Below are 26,290 nucleotides of genomic sequence, written 5' to 3'. Positions count from 1 at the left end.
TTCATGCTTCCTACAGCCTGTTTGTGCTCCCTGCAGCCTGAGCATGCTTCCTACAGCCTGCTTGTGCTCCCTACAGCCCCAATGGGTGCCCCCTTCAGCTCTACCTGTGCTCCCCAAAGCCTGGTCTTTGCTTCCTGTAGCCTGTGTGCTCACCCTACAGTCCTACTGAGCTCCCTTCAGCACTGCATGCATGCTCCCTACAGCCCAGGTGTGTGTTCCTTATGCCCCACGTTTCCTTCTGCAAAACCTGTGTGCTCCCTGCAGCCTTTGTGTGTGCTCCTGGCCCCTTGGGGAGCAGCTCTTTGCTCCTGCCGTGCCCAGCTCCCTCACACTGAGCAAACATCACACCAAGCTGCCTTGTTAATTGTCTTGGCTTTGCTCACATGTCTTCAGTCCTGGTTCTTTCTCCCAACCAAAGGCGCAATGGTGAAATAAGGGCAGAGCCGTCAACATTGTAGTGGCTTTGCTGATGGTGATATAAAGCCAGGATGGTCCTGCCCATCCCCTGCCAAATTATGGATGTGGAAGACACTGGGTGCCAGTCTCAGTGGTAAAAATGGATGTTGTGCACCGCTGGGCTCCCTGGCTGTGGCAGGGGGATGGTGGCCAGTGATGAGGGATATGGCAGATGCTCCCAGGCGGTGCTGGGGTGTGGGGCTGCTTGTGGTGGCAGCGTCTGCATGCTGGGTGGTGATGGCTGGCTGGTGACACAGGATGGTGACAGCACTTTGCTGTCAGTGGTGATGATGTCTCTGTTCTGGTTCCTGGCAAGGGGCTCGCTGGGGTGATGTGGACACTGGGCATTCCTCTCCTCCGAGGCGACCAAGCGGTGCTCGGCTGTGCGGTGAAGCCCAGGAGATAGGCAGTTCATATTTCTGTACTGAACAGGGAGCTGACATTAATGAACAGCTAATTAACAACACAGGGCTTGATGGTTGCAGTGTCAGCGTCCCTAATTAGTCTCACACTAATCTGCTTTAATTAACTGTCCCTGTCGCAGTTTTAATTTAATTTTCAGCTCTAGACCAGAGATAGCAGTCCTGTGAGTGGGTTCCAGCACCACAGCACTGTCTGTAGTTGGGCAGACTGGCAGGGCACTGGTGGCCAGCGGAGGGGAGAAGCAAGGTGGTTGTGCACCACCTGCTGATGCTCTCCCAGGGATGTGTAACCACCACTGCACAACCCCATCAATCCTGGTCCCCGGGCATGCTGCTGCCTCCAAGAGCCCGTGTTTTTTGGGCTACAGGTAAGCCAAAATCATCAGCAGTTGCCCCCATGTTTTTTTATACTGCTGCTTTGCCTGGATCACCCTCATTTTATGGTGCAGTGAGCTGCCAGCCCTGCCCTGTTCTGGTGCAGTGGGGGCTTGGTGTTGCCCACAATGCCTGTGCCTGCTGTTGTGTTATTCATTGCTCGTTGGGGTCTGTCACCAGAGATCACAGAATTGAAGGGGTTGGAAGGGACCTCCAGGGGTCATTGGGTCCAACCCCCCTGCCAGAGCAGGTTCCCTAGAGCAGGTTGCCCAGGTGGGCGTCCAGACGGGAGATATTCAAGAATAATTTGTTTGGGAAGCAACCTTCAAAGTGAACTAGTCCAACCCTCTACTCAGAGCAAACCCAGTTGCATCAAGATGCTCAGATCCTTGTCCGGTTGAGTTCTTGTTGTCTCAAAAGCTGCAGATTATGTTGGTAACCAGTTCCAGAGTCTGATCACCTTCACAGTGAAAATGTTTTTCCTTAAATATGTAGTATCATATATGGGAATTAAATAACAGAGGAAGTTTTCTTACAGAAATTTGTAAAAGTCCTTACCAGTGATAATATAAACCTGCTGAGATGTCTGTCAATGGGCAAGTGAATCATTTCCTGCACAGCACTGAAGTCTGGATCATTCAAATTCCTGAGAAACCGTAAGACACCAGGTCTTACCTCTCTCAAAACCTCTCTCAAGTAAAAGCTGTGTTGCATTGTGTGAGATCTCGAGACAAGGACACAAGAAGGGACTCAGGGCAGCTGGAGGACGACCTCCCTGCCACCACCTCAGGGAGCCCCTGCTCCTTCCTTGGCCAATAGGTTTGGAGCACCTAGGCCTGGTACCTTTTTGTTTGGCTTCAGCCTTTTCTGCACCCGTATCGGTCACTGAGCACTTTCTGCCTTGTCACTTTTGTGGATTACCCCCAAAATGAGTGCTGCACAGCGGGGCCAGCAGGAGGGTGCTGGGGACCAGCATGGGGGGGAACGGGCTCCATGCCCCGCTCTGACAAGTGCAAGTGTTGCTGAGATCCTTGTGTGCGACGGTGGGTCAGGGAGGGGAGCAAGCTGGGTAGATGCTTCGTTATGGCTTCTCCTGGGAGCTGATGAAATTACAGGAACAAATTAAAAGGAAGAATGAGCAGAAGTCTCTGGGCAGGAGGAGAGAGCTGCCTCAGAGGCCTAGAGGTGCTGTGAGGAGCCTGCAGCCAGTTGTGACAGGACTGCCCTTTGCACAACAGCGTCCTTGCCCATGCTGTGACCTTTTCCATGGTTTTCCATGGGAAGGACCAGCAGCCCCAATGCCCCCAGGCAGTTCATTGCCCAGGGAGCTGGAGAGTGGGAGAGGGGAGAAGGCAGAGGCCTCACCCCGAGGAGCACAACAGCTCGAGTCCTGCTCACGTGGGCCCAGTAAGAGCAATTCCTTGGCACCGTCTGTAAGCCACAGCACGCACCCTGCTGGGATGCAGGACCCAACATCACACAGCATTAGTGAGGGCTGCACCAGGAGCGGGCTGGGAATTGCACCCTGTGCAGTGACCCAACTCTGCTTTCCATCTCAGGTTGGCCTCCTTCATCAGGCAGGGCATGAGTCTTACCGAATGCTAACCGGTCCCCATGGGACCTTGTCAGGGGCCATATTAACCTGTAAGAGCAGTGTAGGGCCTTTAAAGCAGGAGTTCGTGCTTGGCAGCATCCCAGAGAGCTATGCACTTGTGGGCTTGGTTTGCCCGTGTAGATTAACGGGGCTCTGCCATCTGTCCTGCACGCAGGCCTGCCTGGAATTGCTCCAGATGCCTTGAGCTTTGAAGAAAACCCTTCTCCTGCCACAGCCCCTGCTCTGAATAACCCAGCTGCTTCCCACCTAGGCAGATGTGTTTTTTTCCCCCCTTCTCTGCAGGCAATGGAAATCCTATCAGCCACAGCCGTAGCCACGCTGTGGGCTTCGAAAGTGGCTTAACATTGGGGAAAATGCAGTGAAGGTCTTGCAGGAGAACTTTCAGGACCCCTCACAACCAAATGAGCCCTGGGCTCAGGCACTCTGCTGGCTAAGAAACCTGTATCTATCTACACGTATATTTTTATATCCTGCTGGGGCACGAGGAACCACCAGGTAGTCCTGTGCAGCTCTCACATCCCATCCGAGTCTGACCCAACGTGCTGGGTGCTCTCCAGCTCCTTCCCCTGAGGACCTTCCTGATCATCTGCTGCAGCTTCCAGCTGGGATGTTGCACTCAGCCCATTCTCAGCAGCAGCCCCATGCTTTTTGGCCTGTTTGCTTCAGTGTGGTGCTGCAAACTAAAGGCTGCTTTTTGCAGGACGCAGCCGGGAGGATGGTCGCTGAGCATCTCTGATCCCCCTCTGCAAAGTGATTGGTAAACCAAGTTCCTGTAAATGAAACCCTTTAATACAAAGAAAATATTTCAGGGGACTTTCTTTAGTATCGTTTCCTCCACTGACTGCCCCTGTCAGTGGTGGTGTTGTCTCGACCAAGGTCGGTGTGAAGCTAAGCATCTCTTACCCTTGAAAATCATATGCCACGATATTATTAGTTTGGCTGGTCCCCTGAAACATTCTCTCTGGGACTGGTTTAATAAACATCAGTACTCACATCACAGTTTTCCTTGGCTGACTCTTAAAGCTCTTGGGTACTTAAAGCTCTTGGGTACGATTTATCTAATCCTGCCTAGCACTGGGAGCTGATCATTGATATTCTTCCTACTTTAGGGGAGAATGGAAGGTTTTAAGGAAGTGTCAATTTCGAAATGATCCTTCTCTTTCTGTGTACGCTAATGTTCATTATATATCACTTCCTTTATCTGTAACAATTCACGTTTTCAATGTACTTTGGGGGCAGGACATACCTTTTACTATGGCTTCATTTTTCTTGCCTTCTTGATTTCCACCTTGTTGCTGTTAGTCTTGCCCTGTTCTTTTCACTGCCATCTTATCTACATTATCAACCACTTATATTTTCTGTGTGCTAACTTAAAGCCAGTGCTGCCAGTTCATGTTTTTAAAATACATTTTTACTCCTTCACTCTTATTTCTTGGCCAGAATTAATTTTTGCTGACAAATCCATCTTTGCATTAGGAAATTGCATTTTCCTGGGGGCAACAACATACTTGAGGCAATCTTGGTTATCGTTCTGGGTGTGTTGTTTGTCCTTCCAGGCCTTGGTGGCTTTGCTGACAGCAAAACAGAGAGCTGGGGAAGACTCATGATTTATTGACAGCTACTGTTAACTGCACGGAGGCAGGAACTGAGTTCAGCTTTCATCCAGCTGAAACCATCCAGCACGCTCCCGAGCTTGTGTTTGAGCAACCTCACAATTTTCCATCTCACGTTGCTTGCAATTTCTTTTCAAGGTCTCTCCGCTTCGCAGTAGGAGTACGAAATCTGGCGGAGAAAAGCTTTCAGGCGTGGAAGGTGCATTTTGATGGATGCAGCTAAAACCCTCCCAAATAAGGGGAATTACAAGCTGTTGAAAATTACCTCTTCCTAATCTGTGTTTTCTCCACAAATTATAAACATTCTGTGATCTTGGCCTCAGGTCCTGCCATGCAACACTACTCCTGATGGATATAGACAGATAATTATTTGGTGCTGCTTTTCCCTCATCAGAACATCCTTATAGAGAAAGTTATCAGTGCAAGGGAAACCAGGGAACCTAGGGTTCAACCTTCTCCTTCTAAAGACTGATGTTGATCCCTTGCACCCCTCAGTACTACACAAAAACTCCTAACAAATGGATGCATTCAGTGTAGAGACAATGCCAGCAGTGGAAATTTCTCCTGGGTATTTATTCAGTTACAGGACACATTTTCATTACAGCTGTGCAAAACAGGGAGGTTTTCAAAAGGATTTTGTAGAAAATGATATGTAAGAGCCCTGCCAAGGGGATTTCTTTGCACTTCATGAAAGCAAGCACGTCAGGATAATGCTGGAGTGAGGTTGCTCAAACTGCTTTAACTCTCCTTGCATGCAGCGCTGTGCCATGTGGTGATCTTGGCGTGGTCGTGCTGCTTTTTCTCAGCATCTTGCTCCGTCCAGAGTACAGGATAGTCAGGGCTCTTGTCTGGAGAGACGTGGAGAGTCTCACCCGCTGGGGCCCACATTTTCCCACTGGTTTGTCCTAAACATCTGGCAGACAACAACAACCAATGCAGAGGAGCCAGCTATGTTATTTTGCTTCTACAGGAGGAGACAAGGAGGCTGGAAATTAGAAAGGAACATTAAGTGTGGATGAAGTGAAGCTGTAGCAGATTCACATTAAACTCGTGCTGTCTCCTGGGCTGTGTGATGGCACAAGACACGTTGACCTCAGACGTGCCTGTGAACACACAGCAGTCTGGGTATCCCTATCAGGCCCCAGAGCTTCCCAGGCATCTGGGGACCCTGAAGCTGGTGGCAATGCCAGCAGAGGATGATCATACCACACAGCCATCCATATTGTGCAAAACGTCTATCAAATGCAGGAAAAGAGCTCTTCTAGTCAGGTTTTGCTTGCCTTGCTCTTCTCTCTCTTCCTGCTTCCCCCTCTCGTGCTCATTGATACCCCACGTGCACGCAGCTGCCTGTTCCTGCAGAAGCCAGCGTGCTCCCTCCCATGCCCTGTCTGTCCTCTGCACGTGGGGAAGAAATGGCACGTGATTGTGTGCTGCAGATGCCGTGGTGACGCACACACACACGAGAGGGCTTGGGGGCTGGGGAGGGCCAGGAGGGGGTGTTTGAATTGCTTTAATCCTGCTATTTCCAAACATTCCAGCACTCAAGGCTGCGCGCTTTAAAAATTGGCTCTCCCCATTGTGAATCTTCCTGATTAGAATACTTCATGTGCTTTATTTCACCTGCAGTGCTCAGATAGCAAGCTGACTGCTCCTAAATAATGCTTCAGCCCTACAGACAGTCCATATAAACACAGATGGATGCAGTGGCAGACACCGGGGTTCCAGCCATGCCCTCTCTAGGGGAGGAGCCGTGACTCACAAAAAACTCAGCCTTGCTTTCCCAACACTCATCTTTCCTCCTCCAACCCCTGGCTCAAAGCTGATAATGCTGCTGTAGGGAGAGACTTTTCAGAGGCCGTCTGTAGGATTTCCTCTACTTTGGAGCATGAGGCTTCAGCTGAGGAGGCTGAGGGGTGACCTTACTAACGTTTGTAAATATGTAAAGGGTGAGTTTCAGGAGGATGGAGCCAGGCTCTTCTCAGTGACATCTGATGCTAAGATAAGGGGCAATGGGTGCAAGCTGGAACACAGGAGGTTCTGCTTAAATATGAGATGAAACTTTTTCACAGTGAGGGTGACAGAACAAGGAACAGGCTCCCTGGAGGGTTGTGGAGTCTCCTTCTCTGGAGACTTTCAAAACCCACATGGATTCATTCCTGTGTGACCTGATCCAGTTGTTCCTAGGGATTGCACTTGATGATCTTTCAAGGTCCCTTCCAATCCCTAAAATCTGTGATTCTGGGATTCCAGGCTGGCACCGTGGTCCACGAGGTGAGTGTGTGTGATAACAGTTCCAAGGGACTTTGCTGTGGAAAAGGGGACTGTCATTTTCAAGTGTGATTGATTTAGCAAAGCCTGTGACTTTAAGGAAAGTGAAGATGCAAGTTTGTTCCCTGCATTTCTACAAATGACTGTTTAACCTTTGCGCTCTGGTTATAAATGGCTGGTTTTGCCTCCAGGCCACCAGCGTGTTTGCATAATCCCACTCACTGTGCATGTATCCCTACAGCCAGGAAGTGGTGGTCCATTGAGCAGGGGACAGAAGGAGTTTTGTGATCATTCTCACAAGTGCCAGAGTGAGGGGATCCACTGCTGCATCATTTTATCAGGGTTGCTGCTGGTAATCCACCCACGTTGCTGAAGGACAGAGGAGCTTTAGGATCTTAAGTCTAGTCTCATGTCCTCTGTCTTGTTTCCTTATCCTAAAACTTGGCAATGTTTCTGATTTTCCCAGAGGAGCACACCCAGTTTTCACGTCTGAGCTGTGAGCCTGTGTTTTTTTGGTCTCGTAAATGAGAAATTGCCACCAAGAAGATCGCTGAATGCTCCCAGGCTTCATTTTTTTGGGTTGAACTGCAGGAGGACAGGGGCACTGGGGCAGTTCCAGCTCCTGGGAACATGTTTTGGAGGAAGGCTGGTTCTCCTCCGGTTTCATACTTCATAAATAAGCAGACTATAAGGTGTTTTTGGAAAGCAGAGGTGGATGGCGTGCAGCTGCCCTGGGTGGTGTGTGACCTCCCTCCCCATGTGGTGCTGCCTGCCTTCAGCTTCTCTGCTCACTGCAGGCTGCAAAGTTACTGTGCAACTACATCCCCCGTGATTTAAACCACCATAACTAACCATTTTTAATCAGCCCTTATGCCAGCTCCACTCAGCACCTAGTGCTGACAAAGAACAATGTTGTCATCTGGAAAGTGGCTCCTGGCACTTCACCAGCTGGCTGTATTTTAAGCTTGTCTAAACTGGGTGCTAAGCGGCGTTAAAACATGACGGTTAAATGTGCCCACTCCAGGTTTTCCTGGCCACTCCCGTCTCCACCTGGAAAAGCTTCTTGTGCCCTGGAAAGGCTCCTTTGGGAACTGCACCTAGGCAGGGTCTGCAGAGTGCCAGCTGGAGGTGGAGAGCACAGGGACGGGGGGCACTGCCCTGCCCCTCTTGCTATGGAGAGTGACGGCTGATCCATTTGGAAACGGTGCTGCCAAAAATTCTGAACGCTGGCTGTGAGGGATTGAGTCAGGTAGAGATGTCCCTAAAAGCCCTTGTTTTGGGCAAAGTCTCAGACTTTGCACCCCTGACCCTGAAACAGATTTCCTTCCTGCTCCTTCAATATCCTTAATCAGGGAGATGGGTAGGGACAGGCTGCTCACAGCACAGATATCGAACAGCCACAGATGCACTTGGAGCCTCGGGAGCTGGAGGCACACGTCGGGGGCCTGATCCTGTCTCTGCTCACATCTGGAGACGTGAAGTGACTCCGAACTGGGACCAGGCAGCACCCGCAGAGCTTGGCCAGGACCTCCACAGACCCGTCTGAGGATGCATCTCGTGGAAAGGGCTGCGGGGGGCAGAGCAGCCTGGCAGGCTCCGTGCGGGCTCTCCCGGGCTCAGGCTGCTCCCCAACGGGGTGGGCAGAGGGTCCACTTGAAGGGCTCTCGTCCAGGAAAAGCTCCCTTTTTGCTTTCATGTTTCCTTTAGGATTAAAGTCATTCTTCTTGAGCTCTAAACATGGAATGTTTGTCAAGTTTACGAGAGCTTTTAGAGAGGCTTTTAGAGAGTACATCCTATCCCTTCTTTTATAGGGCTGAGATAAGATTATCTTTGTTTTAACACCAATTAAAGCAGGAAGGGTTTATAGGATTAGGGGTTTTCCATCAGTGCAACTTTGATGTCACCACTTGCTTGCTCAGTTTGCTTCTTCCCTATGTTAAAAGGCTGGGAGCTGTTCCTGTTAACATACCACCCTCCGGAGGCAGAGCTCTCCCGGCAGAAGCTTTGGGAAACATTTAAACAAGACCAAACAAAGGAACAAAATGTGAAAGTCTTAAATTCTTCTGGAGACCACTTGGAGAAAACTGGCTTACTGCTTAAGCAACCACTCTGTCAGTGTGTAGCACTGCAGTGTTTACATTTATTGAAAAAGGTCATGCTTTCTGCCCTGAAAAACATTTTTTTTTTTTAATATCAAAATAAATTGCTATAGTTTAAGGAATCTACAGTAAAACCAAAACAACCCCACAGTTTTGCAGTCAGAGGCTACAATACATGCCAGTGCATTCTCTGCAGCGCGTGAAAACCAGAGGATGAATAAGGAGAACACGACATTTTGTACATCTCCGAGCACGTATCTGCACAGAAATAACTCTGTGGCTCAGTACCTCGTCTGGCCCAGGCTGGCATCACTCCATGCAAATAATCCCTCGACTCCTGGTGCAATGCTGTTTTCTATCTCAAGCTCCGGGTAGTTTGGCGCATGCCAAGCCGCTGAGACAAGGTTTTGGGGTTAAAACTGAATTACCCGGTATGCCAAGGCTGGGAGCACTCCTAGACCAGCATTGTCCAACGTTCCTGTCCTGGTGGACTTCCAAGAGGCATTTGGACAATGCCCTCAATAATATGCTTTAATTTTTGGTTAGCCCTGAGGTGGACTCCGACCTCTGTAGGTCCCTTCCAACTGCACTGTTGTAAATACTCCAGCTCTGGGCAGGAGAGCACCACTAGCTGCTGAGCTCCGTCTTGCAAATATGGATTTGAATGCTCTTCACACGTCTTTAGGAGCAAGGAGGCACAAAGCACTTCTGGATTTTCAACCCTCCGCTTGATTTCAGTTTCATGTGGGAAAGCTCGCCTCTGCAAGTGAGCTGTGAATTGTCTTTGGGGCTGGCCCTTGGTATTCAGCGCCCTGCAGAGCATACAGATCCTGAGAGGTTTAGGGCTCAAGCATGTCCTCTGCATAGAGGAGGCTTCTCTCGGGTGTCTGCTGAACAGCTCTAGCAGGATTCATGCTCAATTATGGTCCTTGCCATCTGTAATCCGAGGATGCTGGGAACACCCCGGTCTCTTTGTGCTCAGGCAGGGATGGAAAGCTTTCCCTTTCTCTTTAAGATCCCCCGTGACAGGTCAGGGAGGCTGAACCACCATCAGGTAAGAAATTCCAATCATTTCTCACTGACAGCTGAATCCCCTCACGACTGATGGATGCGCCTCGGCTCGCAGGTGTGCATGCCCACAGGTGCCGGTGGTCTAGCCAGATGCTTGAACTTCTGCACAGTGCTAGCAGGGAGATGACCTTGTGAACCCTGCAGAGGCAGAGGACTCCAGCTACAGGAGGGATTTGCTGGCAAGTACCTCCATGAACCCTGTCCGAAGCAAGGGCTTGGCCCTGTTGCTAGTGGGCACCGGGACAGAGCTGCTAGGGTTTGGATGAGGGTGCCTTTGGATGATTTGTCCTTCGCAGGGCATTCCAGTGTGCTTCTTTGGAAAGCCTCCCAAACAGGGAATCACTCTACCCTGGCTGGGCCTCTCCACACCTCTGTGACAGCCCAGTACTAAGGTCCCATCACACCCCCACAGTGACTCAGTGCTGCCTTCTGCACATGTCCACAGAGCCAGTGTGTCCCACTTCCACTCTTGCACACTGTGCACACCCAGCACTGTCCCTCTGCATATCACAGCGCCCCGGTGCTGTCCCTGGAGTGGCTGTGAAGAGGGCTGAGAGATCAGAGACAAAGGGGTGGTCCACATTCCTGTTCTTTTTGTTTGTTTGTTTGTTTTTGGCTGAATGTGTGAGGTTAAGAAGTGACCTCTTGAACTGTGCACCCAGTGGTGAGCTGCAAGCATGCAGGGTGCAGCATGGAAATCCTTGCTGGAGACACCTCCAAGGGAGTTGTCTGATGGTGCCCTGGGCTGAAGCTGGGAGGCAGATGAGGTTCTCAGGGGAAATTCTGGGGAGTAGTATTGTGGAGGATGTGGGTTTTGGAGTGTTGGCACTTTTGCTTGGGAGGCAGGAGCAGGAGTACTTTGGGGAGATGATGTGGTCCATCTTGATCTCCTTGAGGTGCAGGATGCTGTTCAATAACAGCATGGCGAGTTATCTAAAAGCTGTTAGCAGTGGGAAGATACTTCTGCAGGCTTGTGCTGTCAGCTTCTATTTCTGTCCTATGGAGAATGACTGGGTTAAACTGGAACATTTGCATTGTGGATTCTTCCTTTATTGACAACTCTTTAATCCACATCACAGAGGTCGGCTGGGCTCCACGTTCCTCTCCAGCTAATCTCTTTTAACCCTGTTTTCCTTTTTGCATTTCTATCCTCTGCTCTCCAAGTGCTGTCACTGTCATTGTCAGTGACAGCACCTGGCAATGGGATTAATTGCTTATCTCGAGTATGAGGTAGCAGTGTGGGCTGCTAATTACATTTATCAGGAAGGAAACGGTAGGACCTCTGCAGTACGTGGAGGAAGGCTGTCCCAGGAAGGATGAGTGTCGAGAGCTGGCACCTAGAGGCTCAGGATCCCGTCTTTTTCAGAGCTAGCAGCCAATGCAAGGGGGTAGGTGTTGCTGCCTGCCTCCTGCACCACAGCACTGCAAGGCAGAATTGAATCCTCTTCCCTATGGCAGTAAGATTTCCAGGAAAAAACATAGGTAGATCCAAAGGCAACATTGCTCTTTTGGTTTATTTAGAGGCCATCATTTCGTTAAAGTAACAAAAAATGTGAAGGCCTGAGGACAGGAACAAGCAGAGACTGGGCAACTTTTGCAGGTGAGGCAAAGTGTTTTTGTATAGTTTGGCTCCAAGGTACAGACCCAGCTAGGGGAATGTGCACTTAGAGCTAATACACCTCTGAGGGGAACTGGGAGACCTTTGATCATGGCTCAGTGCTTTGAGCACCAAGCAGTGCATGAGAGGGCAGGATGCAGGATGTGGCAGAGGGGACCAGCGTGGGCTCTCTGGGCCACAAAGTGCATCATCCCTATGGGGTCCTGTAGCTCTGGGGCTACAGAATCACAGAACTGTGGGGTTGGAAGGGACCTCCAGGGATCATTGGGTCCAACCCCCCTGCCAAAGCAGGTTCCCTAGAGCAGGTTGCTCAGGTAGGTGTCCAGATGGGCCTTGAATATCTCCAGAGAAGGAGACCCCACAGCCTCCCTGGGCAGCCTGTCCCAGTGCTCCGTCACCCTCACCGTGAAGAAATTATTTTGCATGTTGGTGCGGAACTGCCTGGGCTCCATTTTGTGGCCATGGCCCCTTGTCCTGTCCCCACAGCCCACTGAAAAGAGGTTGGCCAAATCCCTCTGTCTCCCCCCCCTCAGGTTCTCTCAGCCTCTCCTCACAGGGGAGATGCTCCAGGCCCCGGATCATCTCTGTGGCCCTTTGCTGGCCTCTTTCCAGGAGATCCCTGTCTGTTTTGTGCCGGGGAGCCCAGAACTGGGCACAGTGCTCCAGGAGAGGCCTGGCCAGGGCAGTGGACCAGGCAGAGGCCTGCCTATCCTCCGCCCCCAGCCCTGGAAGGGGATGAGAGGCAGCTGGGAGATAAGGCTGGGGATTTAAGACTCCTCAGATCCTAACTGACAGAGCCTGGGCTGCTGCTTTCCATCAGCTGTTAAAAAAGCCTTGCTTGAGTGGAAGAAGGCTGCCAGGAGAAAAAAGGCCAGGCAAAGAGAGCTGAGGAAGGCCACTCCTCAGAACCATTAGCATGGATTTAAGGTGCCATTTTAGAAACTTCTATTATAAGAGAGATGTGCTCGTGCTGAGCTGTTTGCAGAAGTGGTCTATGCAATGCTACGATGGACTCTAAAGTCCAGGGCGGTTTTCATGCAGAGGCACCTATGTGGAGCCTGTTCAGCTCACACTGAATTAGTTAAAAAAGAGGTTAGAGAGAGGCAGTGGGACTCGGGGCCTGCAGACAGGGATCCCCTCCGTGGCCTGACCTGCACAGTAGTCTCAAGGCTTTTTCTTCTACACTGGCTGGGTAGGAAATGAGAACACCGGGCACTGCAAAGGTCTTTGTGCTCTTAAGAGAGCTGCAGCCCCTGTTCTTAGCAAACCTGCTGCTGTCTCATAGCCATACTCCAGAGAGGCAAACATCCATGCCGGTGTGCAGCAGACAGGCAATTAAAAGCCCATATATTTGCCATGAACCCCTATTATCAGACCTCAGGTTGGTGCTAGAGGTGGAGGAGCTCACCACGTGGTAAGCTGCAAAGCTCTCCTGATTCAGTGATGGGCACTGTCAAGCTAATAGCACTCCTGGGATAAAGGATGTTCTGGTAAATAAAGCAGTTCTGCCATAGGAATCTCTATGCTTTTCACAGTTTCTGCTCCTCTCTCCAAGCAGGAGTTTCTAGAGAGGCTCTGCCCCCAGCTCCCATTGCAAGCAGAAGGGAAAGCAGCAAATTCCACAGCTTCTGTCACTACCCAGGGCAGAAAATGGGTGTCCTGACGTCTTCCGACAAGTTAGGAGAACATCCGTTCTGTCCTAGTGGAATTCATTTTAGCCCTGTGTGAAGACTTGTGTTTGGATTTGCTATTTACTTTGGAAACAGGGAATTGGGTGGATTCCAAATTAAAAGCTGTTTTCTCACTCAGGAAGACCTGGAGGGAACAAAACAGTTTTGAACAAAATAATTAAATTACTTTTGGAAGGTGTCATTACTTGGCCAAAAAAAAAAAAAAAAAAGAAGCTTTGCATCAAATTTCAGTGATTTCGCTGTCTTTCAGCACGATTTCGGAACATTTCAAACAAACCATACCAAAATGCTCTCATTTTGCAGGATTATTATGTCCCAGGTATGTAGGGAACACTTCCTGGAGAGGAAGATAGGTGCCAAAAGCAGTAGCTGTGTTTTTAGGGCACATGAAAGGAATTTTAGCAGTCCCCCTTGGTATGTTCTGTTGAACAATTGTTCACTCCCTGAGTTTTGCCCCACTCCGGGAGCAGCACATGCAGAAGTGCTGATGGCAGCTGGTGGGGAGAAGCAAGGCACTCGCTTAGAGCATGCAGTGTGCAGCCAGCCCTGCTGGGACCCCCAGCCTTTCACTCTATGCCAGTCCAAACCTTGGGAATGCTTTTACCTTTGTCCCTTGGGTCACTTAATCACAGCAGTGTAGGTGTCATTTTGAGGTATCCCTATCCTGATACAAAAGAAGTTGTACAGAAAAGTTGTTATTTTTAAAATAAGCCTTGGGAAGGTGAAAGAGGCCCGTGTCTCAAAACTTCTTTGGTCAAATGACCCTATAATTCACCCTGAATGTCAGGCTGGAGTAATTATATGTGTTGTTTTTATCATGTTTCAAAAATTGGTATTAGTACAGGGGCCATGTTATCATTTCAGCCGCAGAGCCACCATCACTTCTCTGTAACAGAGAACTGGCACGCGCAGTCCAAATGGTCTGGTCTTGGAAGGAAGGACCTCTGGAGGAGGGAAGATGAAAATTGGCAAGCCCTTTTTTTGTTGTTTTCAAAGGAAAAAAAAAAAAAAAGTACTTCTCTGTACTAACTCTTACTTACAGAAACCCCAAGTATATGTTTTTCCCAGGCTGTTTTTCTGATCTACCTCATTCCTGACAAACTTGGCAGTGAATTGAAGTAGAAGTTGGTTTAACTTGTTTCAGTGCAGAAGCCACCTGCCACCCCCCAGGCTCTTCGTTCTGCACAAGAAATTAGCAGTGGCAGAAAGCTGCAACCAAGAGTAATCACCGAGAGCCATGATGATGAATAGGTACAGCCAAGCTTTTGCATTGGCATTGGTGATCTTTTGAGTTGGAAAGGATCTTCTGGTGGTCTTTGCAGTGATATTTTTAGCCATATGTACTGTATCTGTTAATACTGTATTTCACATTGTGGTCCAGCCTTCACCAGCCATCTGTTGCAGGCACCACACACATTCCCTGAACCACCCTCATCCGTCATGCCTTGCTCAACACAATTTTTTGGGGCTGCTGCTAATGGTGCATCTTCTTCAACAGTGGGTGGCTTAGAGGTCAGAGCCCCAGGAGGGCTAGACCCCATCTTGCTGCTGCTTGTGTGGCTGAGCCCTCTAAGCAGTGTGATGGCATGATTAGCAATGGCATTGCTAATTGCAAAAACAAGAGGAAAATAATGAAGAGCAGAAATGGTGGGCACTAGCATGAATGTAAAATTCTTCGGAAGAGTGGAAGAGTCAGCACTGCTTTGTACAGGTCAGTTCTGCCTCCCCTAAAAGGAGGACACCACCCTTTTCCCACCCAAAGGCTTTAGTAGAAAATGAGCAGCCAGGATCCCACGCTGAGAGTGAAGATGCTCTTGTGGCTGAAAGGACTGGTTGAGAGATGGTAGCAGAGGGTAGGAGTAAGTGGCCAGTTCTGGCAGCAGAGGGAGGTCTCTGGTCTGTCCTGCAAGGTTTGTTCTGAGATTCATCCTCCTGAGTGTATGTGCAGAAGTGACTAACCCAAAAGTAAACAGACAAGGACTGACTGTGGAGAGCTGCAAAAGTTGCATGCCGTTATGAGATGGCATGAGTGGGGAACGAGAGAACAATTGTCATCCAATTCACGTGAAGTAATATCAGAGGGAGAAAACTACTCCAACTACACATACACACACACTGTGACAGGTTGTGAGCTGATCTCTAAGAAATAAGACCTTGGGACAATGACAAGTAGTCTGGGTGGTACACTGGTGGTTAAAAAACAATTTGGTTTTTGCTAATTTTGAGAAAAGAGAAGAGAATAAAATAGTGAATATCATGCTTCTAGCACTGGACATGACAGAGGTTTGTACAATCCTAAGGGGAGGAGGTGGATGACCACTGAGTGTGCATTGCCAATGCCAGTGTGAGTTTACATCAAACAACTGGGCAGCTTTGAAGCAGAGGACAGCAGTTCTTCACAGCACATTACTCCACAGAGCTCCTTGCTTCTACTTGTAATGGGTGCAAAAAAAAAAAACTTACATGGAATAAAAAAGTGACTGGGTAACTTAGTGAAAGAATGCAAAGAGCCTGCCTCTTAGGATGTCCCTGAACCTGTTGGCAGGTGGGAAGGTATTCTGGGCAATGCATGTGCCCAGCCTGTGCCATCCTCTTTGGGAGGCTGCTGTTGCAGGGAGGACTGTGGTGGCTGTGGACTCTGAATATCCTACACGACTGTGGATTAAAATCCCCTTTGTAGTGCTGAGACTCATTGAGAAGACCCCATTCTGTGCTTGCGGTTGGGAACGCAGTGGGAGGGACATCTGCATGGGAACCCCATCTCTGTAGGCGGTACGAGCAGCAGTGCCTGCCTTTTCAGGGCCTTTGGACCAGCTGCTCTTTCTCCAGTTTGTTTATTTCAACTAGTCAGGTTTTGGCTTTGGACACTGCAAAGCCCCAGGGGTATTTTCTGGCAGTGTTGCCAAGCTCTGGGCATCCCCATCAGCCCTCCTTCCTTGCTGCTCACTGTTGCTCTTGGTTTTCTTCCAGGCTGCCCATCAGGGACTTTCAAGGCCAGCCAAGGGGATGAAGGATGCATCCACTGCCCAATTAACAGCCGGACAACTTCGGAAGGGGCCACCAACTGCGTTTGCCGAAATGGATATTACCGGGCAGATGCTGACCCTGTCGACATGCCATGCACCAGTATGTGGGCTCTGGGCAACTGGGGAGGGTGGCACACAGCTGGGAAAGGAGACATCAGTCAAAGCACGAAGGTCTCTGTCTCAGTGGGATTTTGGAGGAGATTTCCTGCCGGCCTCTGTCTGAAAGGCCAGGGTGCTCAGAGCCCCTCCTCTGGAGTGCCCTTGCAGTGGGGGCTTTTTCTTACCACGGGCCAGTTCGTGCTTGTGAACATTGCACACGCATACAGAACAGAAATTTGGGCTGCTCTGTGCAGCTCTAGTCTGTGGGATGTCTTCAGTGTAGGGCTGCACCTGAATGCAAAAACCTGTGTGTAGGCACTCAGGAGTTCAGTGCAAAGGCTCGGAGCCAGAAACGACAAAAAATAACTGGTGAATTTTGTCACGGGCACTGTGCGGTCATACCAGCAGGGGCTGGCCTGGGTTAAGTAGGCAGGTTTTGTTCCCACTCCTGCTTTTGGCTGTTCAGCTTGCTGCACACACCTCTGACACTGAGAGAAGCAGCAAGCTGCATCTTGTCTGGGTCTGGGGAAGAGGAGGTGGTGCAGGACAGACTGCGATGGCACAGGTCCTGTAGCAACGAGCAGGGTTCCGGCTCTCACACCTCTTTCTGTCTGTTCCCTTCACAGCCATCCCGTCTGCCCCTCAAGCCGTCATCTCCAGCGTGAACGAAACCTCGCTGATGCTGGAGTGGACCCCGCCGCGGGACTCGGGGGGCCGGGAGGACCTGGTGTACAACATCATCTGCAAGAGCTGCGGCGCCGGCCGTGGGGCGTGCACGCGCTGCGGGGACAACGTGCAGTTCGCCCCGCGCCAGCTGGGCTTGACGGAGCCTCGCATCTACATCAGCGACCTGCTGGCCCACACGCAGTACACCTTCGAGATCCAGGCTGTGAACGGCGTCACCGACCAGAGCCCCTTCTCCCCGCAGTTTGCGTCCGTGAACATCACCACCAACCAGGCTGGTAAGAAGCAAACCCCTGTCACCCAGCGGGACCCTCCAGGCTGAGACCCTGGGGAAGGGAAGTGGGAGGCAGAGGATGATCCCCCCTGGGTAAGAGGTGCTGGGTGAAAGCCTGTGTGGTGAGCAGGACTTGATGGGGAGGGAAGATGTGGCATGGTGTCTCTTGCGCTTTAAAAAATGATGATAAAAGAACACGGGCAGATGCAGTGGCCTGGCAAATCCTGGATGAATCCCAAGTCTCAGATAAGAAAAATACCCCTTATTTCAGTGAAAAGCTGGAATGTGCTCCACGGCAGAGCTGCCATCCCAGCTACCACAGCAGACCACCTCATGTCACAGTCCTCTGGTGTCTCAGCATTTCCCTCTGGCATCGGACACGTAACTGCTTCCGAGGTGGTTTCTTTGGTGCCAGCAGGTGCACACACCGTAGGTGCCTTTAATCCTGGCTGCTGGCAGCCCTGCAGACACAGCAGCAGCTTTCACAGCTCCTGGCAGGCCCTGTTGGTGTTCCTGCTTCCCGAGGAGAGAAGGTAAGATCAGCTCCAGTGTTTTGACACACGCTGCAATCTCTGCTGAGAAAGCACAGCCCATGGCCCAAATGCCAGCACAGGTCCTGAAAGCGGAGGGAGGCTGTAGGGATGAGGAGCAGGGAGCCAGGTGTACGGGATAGCTGCCTGGAAAGCTTCTCCAGGTCCTGTGCTGCTGCAAGCCACCCGCCAGTGCTCACAGGCCCCTCTCCACTGCTCGTGGTGAAGAAGACCAAGTGGCAGAGCTGGAGGGGTTTCACTCAGGGCCACCAGCTTCTGTGCTGGCCCAGGAGGCTGCTCCCTCCAGGTTTTGCTCTGGAAGGGGTGCATCTGGGTTGCTGGCAGTGCGGCATCCTAGGAGAGCCACAGGTGGCAGCTGTGCTGATGGCAGAGTGCCCCACAGGGCTGCTGGTCAGGGGCTGCTCTCCCCATCCCTCCTGGAAGCCATCTGGAGCTGGAGCACCTCTTGGGGCTGGGTCCGTGCTTAATCCTATTGCACAGTGGAAGTGCACCAATATGGTGCGAGCGTGTGAGGGAACAAGCAAGTGTCTGTGTCCTGTCTGAATGCTGCAGTCTGTGCAGGGACTGTGACCGTGCCCAAGGCTGCCCTGGGCACTGCATCACCTTCAAGACTTTTTTTGCTGATGTTGAGCAGCAGTGGTACAGGTGGGCATCTCTTGGTTGGGCATGCGGAGTGCTGAGCCAGAGAAACCAACTTGCAATATGGAATATTCAGAATACCTGAAAGCAGAATTAGCAAGGCTCCAAACCAGGAACACAAACGCTCGTGACACAGAGAGAGGAGCTGGTCTGGGACAGTGACTTATCACAGCATCCTTCTCAGAGCGGGCTGTGCCTGCTGGAGATGGGGTGGGACGCAATGAGGAGTGGCTAGGAGGGGTCTCTGCACTCCCCAGCACAGACCCACCCCGCCGAGGAGTTATTTAGCACTTGCATTTCACACTTTGCAATTATGCGGTGTACTTGTTATCTCAATGTATGTATAGCCCGTGACTTCTTCCAAATTGGCACAACTGAGAGTTGAGTTGAAGGCAAATCCTCCTGCAATCCCCTGATCCTTGATCCTCCTCCTCGTGTTTTTCTTGTTTGATTCTCCTTTATTATCAGGACTCACACTTCTCAGCCTGTGTGATGTCTCTTTTAATATATCTATTCATTAGCACTAAACAGTAACTGCTTGCTAATTCCTCTGTAATTAGAGGCTCTGAATTCTTCAGCTTACACTGCCTGGCAGCCTCCGTGTAGATCATTAGCAGTTGGTAACATAAGCTGCAGACACAAAGGCAGAGCTGGGACAGGAGAATGGAGGGTGTTGTACCCGTGAGAGGAGGGTTTGCAGAGGGAGGGGAGGGATGAGCCTGGGAATTGGGGCTCTTTGCACGGGGAGGCTCTGGCTTGGGCAGCCAGCTGGGGCAGGGGACTGAGCAGGTGATAGGGTTTTGCTCCTGTGGCAGCCAGGTGATGCCCACCACCATCACAAGAAGTGATTTGGGGTGGGGTGGCTGTGCATGGACAGCACGTGCAAGCTGGCAACTGCACGTGAGTGAGAAGGTTGTGTATTGAAAGCTGGCCTTAGAAGGCAAAGCAAAACCACCCTGCTTCACCCAGGGATAAATGGGTGACTGCTGGGGGACAGGTGCAGTACCTGGGTTTGGTGCTTTTGGGTGTGAGCAGAGATGACATAGCAGCAGCAGCATCTTTAACCTTCAGATACCATAAATTCTTCAGCATCCCAGGGAAAAGCTGACGTGGTGGGAAAACAACCCCTGTAGAATGGCCAGGGCACAAACACTGAGTGGGACTGGAGGAGTGAAGCTGGTGGATGTGATGGCGTGGTGACAGCTGACCCTAAAGAGAAACTTAAGATCAAAGAAGGTGACACACCATTCACCTTCCTGTTCTCCCAGAGAGAGACAGCAGCAATCATCGCTGTTATTTCGCTCCCCAATGATTAATTGCTGCCATCATTTAAAACATGCACTTTGTTTCTGCTCTGGATTTCACTGACTCTACATCAACCGAACTTATTTTGCAGTTGTCTTGTAGGACATTTCTCTTCCTGCAGACTGCGAGTAGCTTCTCCCAAGGAAAAATAAGCAATGATACCAAGATCAATCATCCTGTCTTACTATGAGGTGGCTTTCCAGAATGTGACTCTTCCTTTAGCTCTTTGTGGACACTTTCGTACTCTCAATCATACATTTTTAAAACTACATATTGTACCTAGCAGCAGCACTACTACAAATAATCTCCTTCCCTTTCTCCACTCATTGTTTGCTTTCCACATTCAAGGACTGTGCTGTCTCACTCAGCTGTGTGATGAGCTCCTACCTCCCTGGTGGTCTCTCTGACAACATCTTGGTCCCTTCAGATGCTGCTTCCTTGGATAAAACACCCCATTCTGCAAGCAGCATCTATATTTGGGTTTCCAGACCCAAACATCACCTTATAATGGTTTTCTTGGGCTCAGCCATCAAGTTATGACTCTGTAGAGAAGCTGTCCCCAATGCTGGCATTTTGAACACTTTATGAGTAGTTTGCAAGTGAAGTTTTCACATCGTCCCCTAGATCTCTGACAGTTTAATGGAGAGTGCTGTCTGCACTCTGCTGGACACAGTGTGAGACCCCACAGAGTGACAGTCTTCCTACAATAACCTCAATTTCAAGTGTTGTAAGTGATGCTGATGCTGAACCTAGAGTCTCACATGTTTTAATTCTACCTAATCTGCTGAACTCCTGAGTTCATGAAAAAAATCAGGACAGTGTGACAAGAGTCATGCTTCAACAAAGTCATGCTGCCGTTCCTGATTTGGTCCATAGCCCAGCAAGGCTTGTGGAAGGGACATCTGAAATCTCGTGATTTACCGTCCTGTTTGCAGCAGGATTATCACCAACAGCAGATTGGTTTTCTTGAGTTCTAGAGAACTCCACCTCTCTGGTGAACTCTCAAGGCCAACATCACCCTCCTGGAACAGATGCGTTTCATAATTTCTACCCTGTCTCTGTGGCTCATGCCCCTTGTTACATCCTCTATCCCTGCTGAGAAGAGTTGATTCCACCCTTTTTTAGCTGCTCTCCAAGCAGTTGTAATCGAGATTAAATTCACCCTTACCGTCTTCATTAGCTGGGGTTTGTAAGCCCTCTGCTCCAAGCTGCCTGGTCCGTGGCCTTGTGTCCCATGTTGGCTGGTGTTGATATTGTGTTAGCTGGCCTGAGATTACCCAGGTTTGCCCTTTACTTAGCATTATTGTCTTTTCAGTCCCATCAGCAAAGCGGCAGAGCAGAGGGGAGCCTTGAGGGTGAAGCCACCTCTTCTTAGGAGAAGGTTGATCGAAAGAGAGCATGTGAGAAGGCCAACATCAGGCTGTGCTGGGAGGTGGCTTGCTGCATCTTTCTCTTGCATGAGTGGCTTAAAAAGATCAAAGGTATTTAATCTGCAGAAAGGCAGGTTTTGTTAGAACAGAAAGTATAATACTTCCCTTTTTAAAATGTAGAAAATTATGAAGGGCCTAAATCAGCACAAGAGAAATAAAGAGGGCTTGGAAGAAATGTTCCCTTTCCACCACTCCTTGCTCCCTGGTCTGTTGCCCAGCTCAGTGGATTTACCCATTCCAGCAAACTCTGCGTGATCCCCATATTCTGTGCCCTTTGAGGCCAGGTTGTGTTTTCTCTTTGCTCTTCTCAGCAAGCTTCTTCAGGACCCCTAAGCTCCACACTGCATTTTTGCCACAGACTGCTCCAATTCCCTGCCTGTTGCACCCTGCGGCCAGGTGGTACCTCGCCCACAAAGCCCAGCAGCTCTCCAAGGAGGGAGGTCCAGGACTTTCCATCTGGCACATCCACTCCTGTCCTAAAGGACCATGATGTGCAAAAGAAAACAAACACACCGTGTTTCAGATACATGGTGCCACAAAAAAAAACCCTTTTCTCAGTCATTCCAGAGCAAGAGATCTGTGCCAAGAGGGTGGCTGAGAGGAGAGCTGAGAGCCATGCCAGCATCCTCGTAGCGAAGGAGCAGGAGGGAAGCCAGGGGTCAAGGAGCTGAGCATGGCCCAGTGCTTGGGATAATGACACTTGACTAATTGAGGACCATGCTGTGTGTCAACCCTCTCACTTGTGGTAACACACAGCCTCTGCTTGCTAATTTGTGGCTATTCTTTGGGGAGGTCTAAGGAGGGGGAAAATCTTGGTGCTGGGAGGATTTCGGTATCCATTCATGCTGTGGACAAGCTGAGTGCCCTGGGAAACTCACAGAGGGAAAGGGCTCCTTGGGCAGGGATGTCTTAAGCACATGGGAAGGGCTGCTCTCAGTATCAGGCTGTGGCTGGTGCTTGTTGAGAAGGGAGGAGAAAGCGCTGATCTCCAGATCATACAGACAAATTCAAGACCTCCCAGCGCTTGGGGGAACAAGAACATCCAGAGTTTTGAGAACGTGTCCCTTTTGTGAGGGACTCTTTTATCATGCAGGATAAGAAGGGATGATTAATTCCAGTGTCAGAGGCTCCTGGCTGCAAACAGAACCCAAATGAGCTGCAATAAAGCTCTGGGACAAGTACCACACTGTGAGTACCAGCTAGCGTTTGACATCAGAAACAGATTTTTGTTCCTAATAAACTGATCTGGAGAAGCATCCACAGCAGGCAGCGGAGTTCAGTGGCCCATTCTCTCCGTTGTCGTGTGGATACAGATAACTTGTTCTGTTTATTTGCATTATTATTATGGTTAGATCAGTATGTTGTGACATGGGTCCTTTAGCTAGGAAGATGTACAGCTCATACCAGTGCACTAGATTCATGTCAGACATTATTAGGGTTTAGATTTCTGCATCGTGGTACATATCACTGCCCAAATGCTTGCATCCCAGCCAGGTATTGTCTATAGGACCAGGATGTCCAGCGGTGCCTGTGAGCTCATGAAAAAGTATCAAATGCAAGACTGGACTGTACATAGCAAGGTATGGACACCAGCTGCCATGAAATCTCACTGCCATTTCAAAAATTAGGGTGAAACTTCAGATGGTCATTACATATACATCTGGGTACCCACGTTCAAGAGAGCTGAACTGTGCTGGTAGCAGGTACAGAGAAAGGCCGATAAGGTGAGTGGGACACAGGAGAACTCCTGTTACAGAGTTGTGTCTTTAGTCTTGGGGAAGGAGATTTAATTGCTGCCGGTAAGGATACGGTAGGCTGGAGGGACACCAAAAAGGCAGAAGAACTGTTAAAGCAGAAGGACAAGCAGATGGTACAGAGTGCTTGGTGATACTGTTTAGGTAGAAAAGCAGAAATTTCCGGAGCTGTGGAGCTATCTCCCATGTAGAGGAGCCAGGGTAGAAGCCTGTTTGCCTGTGTGACAGGGCAAGCAGGAGTTTTTAGGGTTATTCCTGAGGTCCGTTTCTTCTTTGGGAGGCTTCACTGTATGTGCTTCTCTGACAGCTTGGCCTGCTCCCCAAACCCAAAACCACCTGAAAGCTTGGCATCCCCATGGCTACTTCCCTTGTCTGACATAAACAGCCAGATCTTATGTTCCGTATGGAACCAAGTAGCCATCCATGCTAGCCAGGCCTAAACCCTTAGCAAGAACAGGTCCTCACAATGCTCTACACCTAAAGCAGTGAGTTGGCCTGTTTGCATATACCTTGTCTTCCGTTTCTCTTTGTCTTTCCCCTTGGCACAAACAGCAATTCAACCTTCTTGTCTGTGGACACTGCCTACACAGGAATGTCTCAGTGAAAGCACAGTTCAACCACAGCTTGTGTTGTGGCAGCAGGACCACACCACAGCCCTGCAGCCTTCTGTCTTGGCTCTCCAGTCCTTCTTCTCCCACTGCCCTTTACTACGGGATCGCGTGTCCCATACCCTCCTCTTCATCCCCAACTCCCACCGTCACCCGGGCTGTCTCAGACACGGGGCCATTGCCACTAAAATCTGATTTGGCTTGACATTTGCTGCCCACCTCTGCCACTGGAGACTGCCTGGAGCCAGGGCTCCCAGATGGTAGGAATTTTGCCAGCTACTGGCTCTTCAGGACTCCTCTTTCTGCCTCTGTGGTGGACAGTTGGAGGGTTGCTGGCAAAGCAGGGCATAAGCTGCATGGCTAGTGCTGTCCTAGCAGATGCTCTCCTCCTCCCACTAGCAGCTCTGTGGGCTCCTCTACTTGCTGACTCCCAGGTTTCCCTGTTGCATAAATTACTTTGTGAGTTTGAGGATCATTTTTTTTTTTTTGCACACCTACCTGGGGCTTCAGAAACCTGTTCCATAGCATCTGGATCTGACTTTGTGCAGGAAACAAAAGCTCATCCGTGATGGATGGGGGTGGAAAGTCCTCTCTGATGAATCAGTGCTTCCCTCTTCTGCAACGTGCTGCCATCCCTGCCGTGTGTGAGTGCTGGGAGCCAACAGAGAGTGGTTCAGGTGCTCACCTTTTGCTTATGTGTTCGAGGGGTGATTTATCTTTACTGCTCCACTTGGCAAACAATCTTCAGTGCTAATTGCTTGCTTGCGCACAAGGCACTCAGTGCCAGCACTCATGCAGGTAGAGATACCAGAGGCAGGTATGTGAGGCTGCAGACACAGGCCAGACCCAGGAGAGGTGCCACTAGCAAATATTTCAGGATCATGGTGTTTGAACAGCTGAGCATACGCTTGGGGGCAATACTGAGCAGTGGTGCATTTATGTTGACCATAATAGATGGTTGTATCAAATTGGGTTAACGTAGCCACCTGGCTGTTTGTTCCTTGGCCCATCTTGGAGTCCCTGCGATTTAGGAGTCCCCTCTGTCTGTGTGCAAGATGGTAAGTCAGTGCCTGACTCAATTCAGGCAGGAATGTCCTCACTGTGCCTGTCCCACCACTGCCTGGTCCACGGTCATCACTGCCACTGGCAAGAGTAGGGGAGGCTGCTGCATTGGTAGGGCTGGGCAGGAAATGCTCTTTCCAGAAAATAAAGCAGCCTGGTATTTCCAGAATTTCCCAGCACATAGAGGGAACCCAACCTGGCAGTCGGCTGTGGAAGAGAGCAACGGAACAAGTTCAGTCTCAAGTTAGCAAGGCTCAGTATGTCCTAAGGGATGCACTGCTGCAGGCATCATTCTTTCAAGCTTTTATCAGGAAATATTTCTCTGGTCTGTTTTCTAGTTTTGAAATTTCAGAATTAGTATGTTCCTAAGAACAGCTTAGGCTGCATTTAGGCGCTTTCTAAGAAAATGCCATTTTATTGAAGTTTGGAGGGGCGGCTTCTGCCAGCTTGCTTGCTTTCTGCCAGCCTTGCACTGATGCCATTGCCTTGATCTGGAACAGATGATGTTTCCATGCGAGGAGTGGGCCAGGAGGTGGGAATGACCGTGGCACTGAGTGACCCCAAACCCACTCTCTCAGGCTGCCTGACTGGATGCTGGGTCCCCTGGAGTGCCGGTGGAGTATCTCCTCCCGGAGCTGAGAGCAAAGCCCAGCCCTCCTCCACGGGCAGGTTGGCAGCATGCAGATGAAGGCTACAAACTCGGTTAAACAAAAGCCATAAAGACAGCCAAAAGCCTTCTTCTGCCTGAGCCAAGTTACTGGGCTTGTGGTATTAGGAACTGCTTTAAAGGCTATAATTCACACCAAAGGCTTTGTTGATCCAGATGGAGCCTGAGCCAGGACCCAGCTTTGCCCTGCCTTGCTGTGTGTTTAAGATTTTCCAGCGTTCACAGTTACAAACTTGGGAGGCTGAGAATTGGGCTTGCGGGGACATTTTTCAGGCACTCCACACACAGACAACGTAGGTATCAGCCTGGTTGGGCTACCTTGCCAGCAACAGGCCAGGAACCTCCGAAATTAGAATCTAGCAAGCTGTGAAATACTGACCATGTTGCTTTCAGTGCTCGTGTCAGAGGAAGGCATCTCAAACTCAGGTCTGTTCTCCAGGAGGTCTCACAGGGCCCTGTTTTGGTACTCAGAGCAGACAATGTGAAAGTTTGTGGTGTTTAAATGTCAGGAGAGAGCAGTGAAAAATGGAGAAGGTTTTAAGTTTTAGGTTTAAGAAGGCAGTCACCTGCTGGGAACCACGTAGGCCTGGCATATCTCGGAGCAAGGAGGGAGAGCCAATTTGGATTATATTCCCCTGGGGTGATACTGGTGCAAGACACTCAGGTCTGTGGGGAAGCACCAAGTGAGTTGTCCTGGCTTTTCACTCTGTCCTGCTTAAGAAGTATGGGTCCCTGAAACTCTCAGAAGGGAGCTGAGTTAGAATGAGGGTGAGTGAGCCCTAGGTCTTCTTGGCCTCCTGCGTGCTTCCATTGCAATCCCAGGACAGCTGTCTTTTACAGTAATTGCAGGAAGATCATCCTTCAGACTTCACCTAAGCCCGTGGGGAGGTAGGCACGCATACATATTTTACCTGCCTGCAGCCTTGCATGGCAGCATTGTGTCTTTCTGTCATTTCAAACCTT

The 26,290-nt window shown here is 50.1% G+C and overlaps 1 protein-coding gene across 4 annotated transcripts in view; it reads left to right on the top strand.

Moving 5' to 3' along the window:
• Nucleotides 1-26,290, top strand: part of EPHB2 (EPH receptor B2) — a 115,392-nt gene that overhangs the window by 62,333 nt on the left and 26,769 nt on the right. For all 4 annotated transcript variants that reach the window (XM_068658193.1, XM_068658192.1, XM_068658195.1 and 1 more), the window contains exons 4-5: nt 16,199-16,354; nt 16,980-17,315. In XM_068658193.1, the coding sequence (XP_068514294.1) occupies nt 16,199-16,354; nt 16,980-17,315 (492 nt within the window). The remainder of the gene's footprint in view (nt 1-16,198; nt 16,355-16,979; nt 17,316-26,290) is intronic.

This window comes from Anas acuta, chromosome 22, assembly GCF_963932015.1.
Source record: "Anas acuta chromosome 22, bAnaAcu1.1, whole genome shotgun sequence".
Classification (NCBI taxonomy): domain Eukaryota; kingdom Metazoa; phylum Chordata; class Aves; order Anseriformes; family Anatidae; genus Anas; species Anas acuta.
The sequence above is the reverse complement of the archived record's forward strand: the minus strand, read 5'-3'. Positions and strand labels throughout refer to the sequence as shown.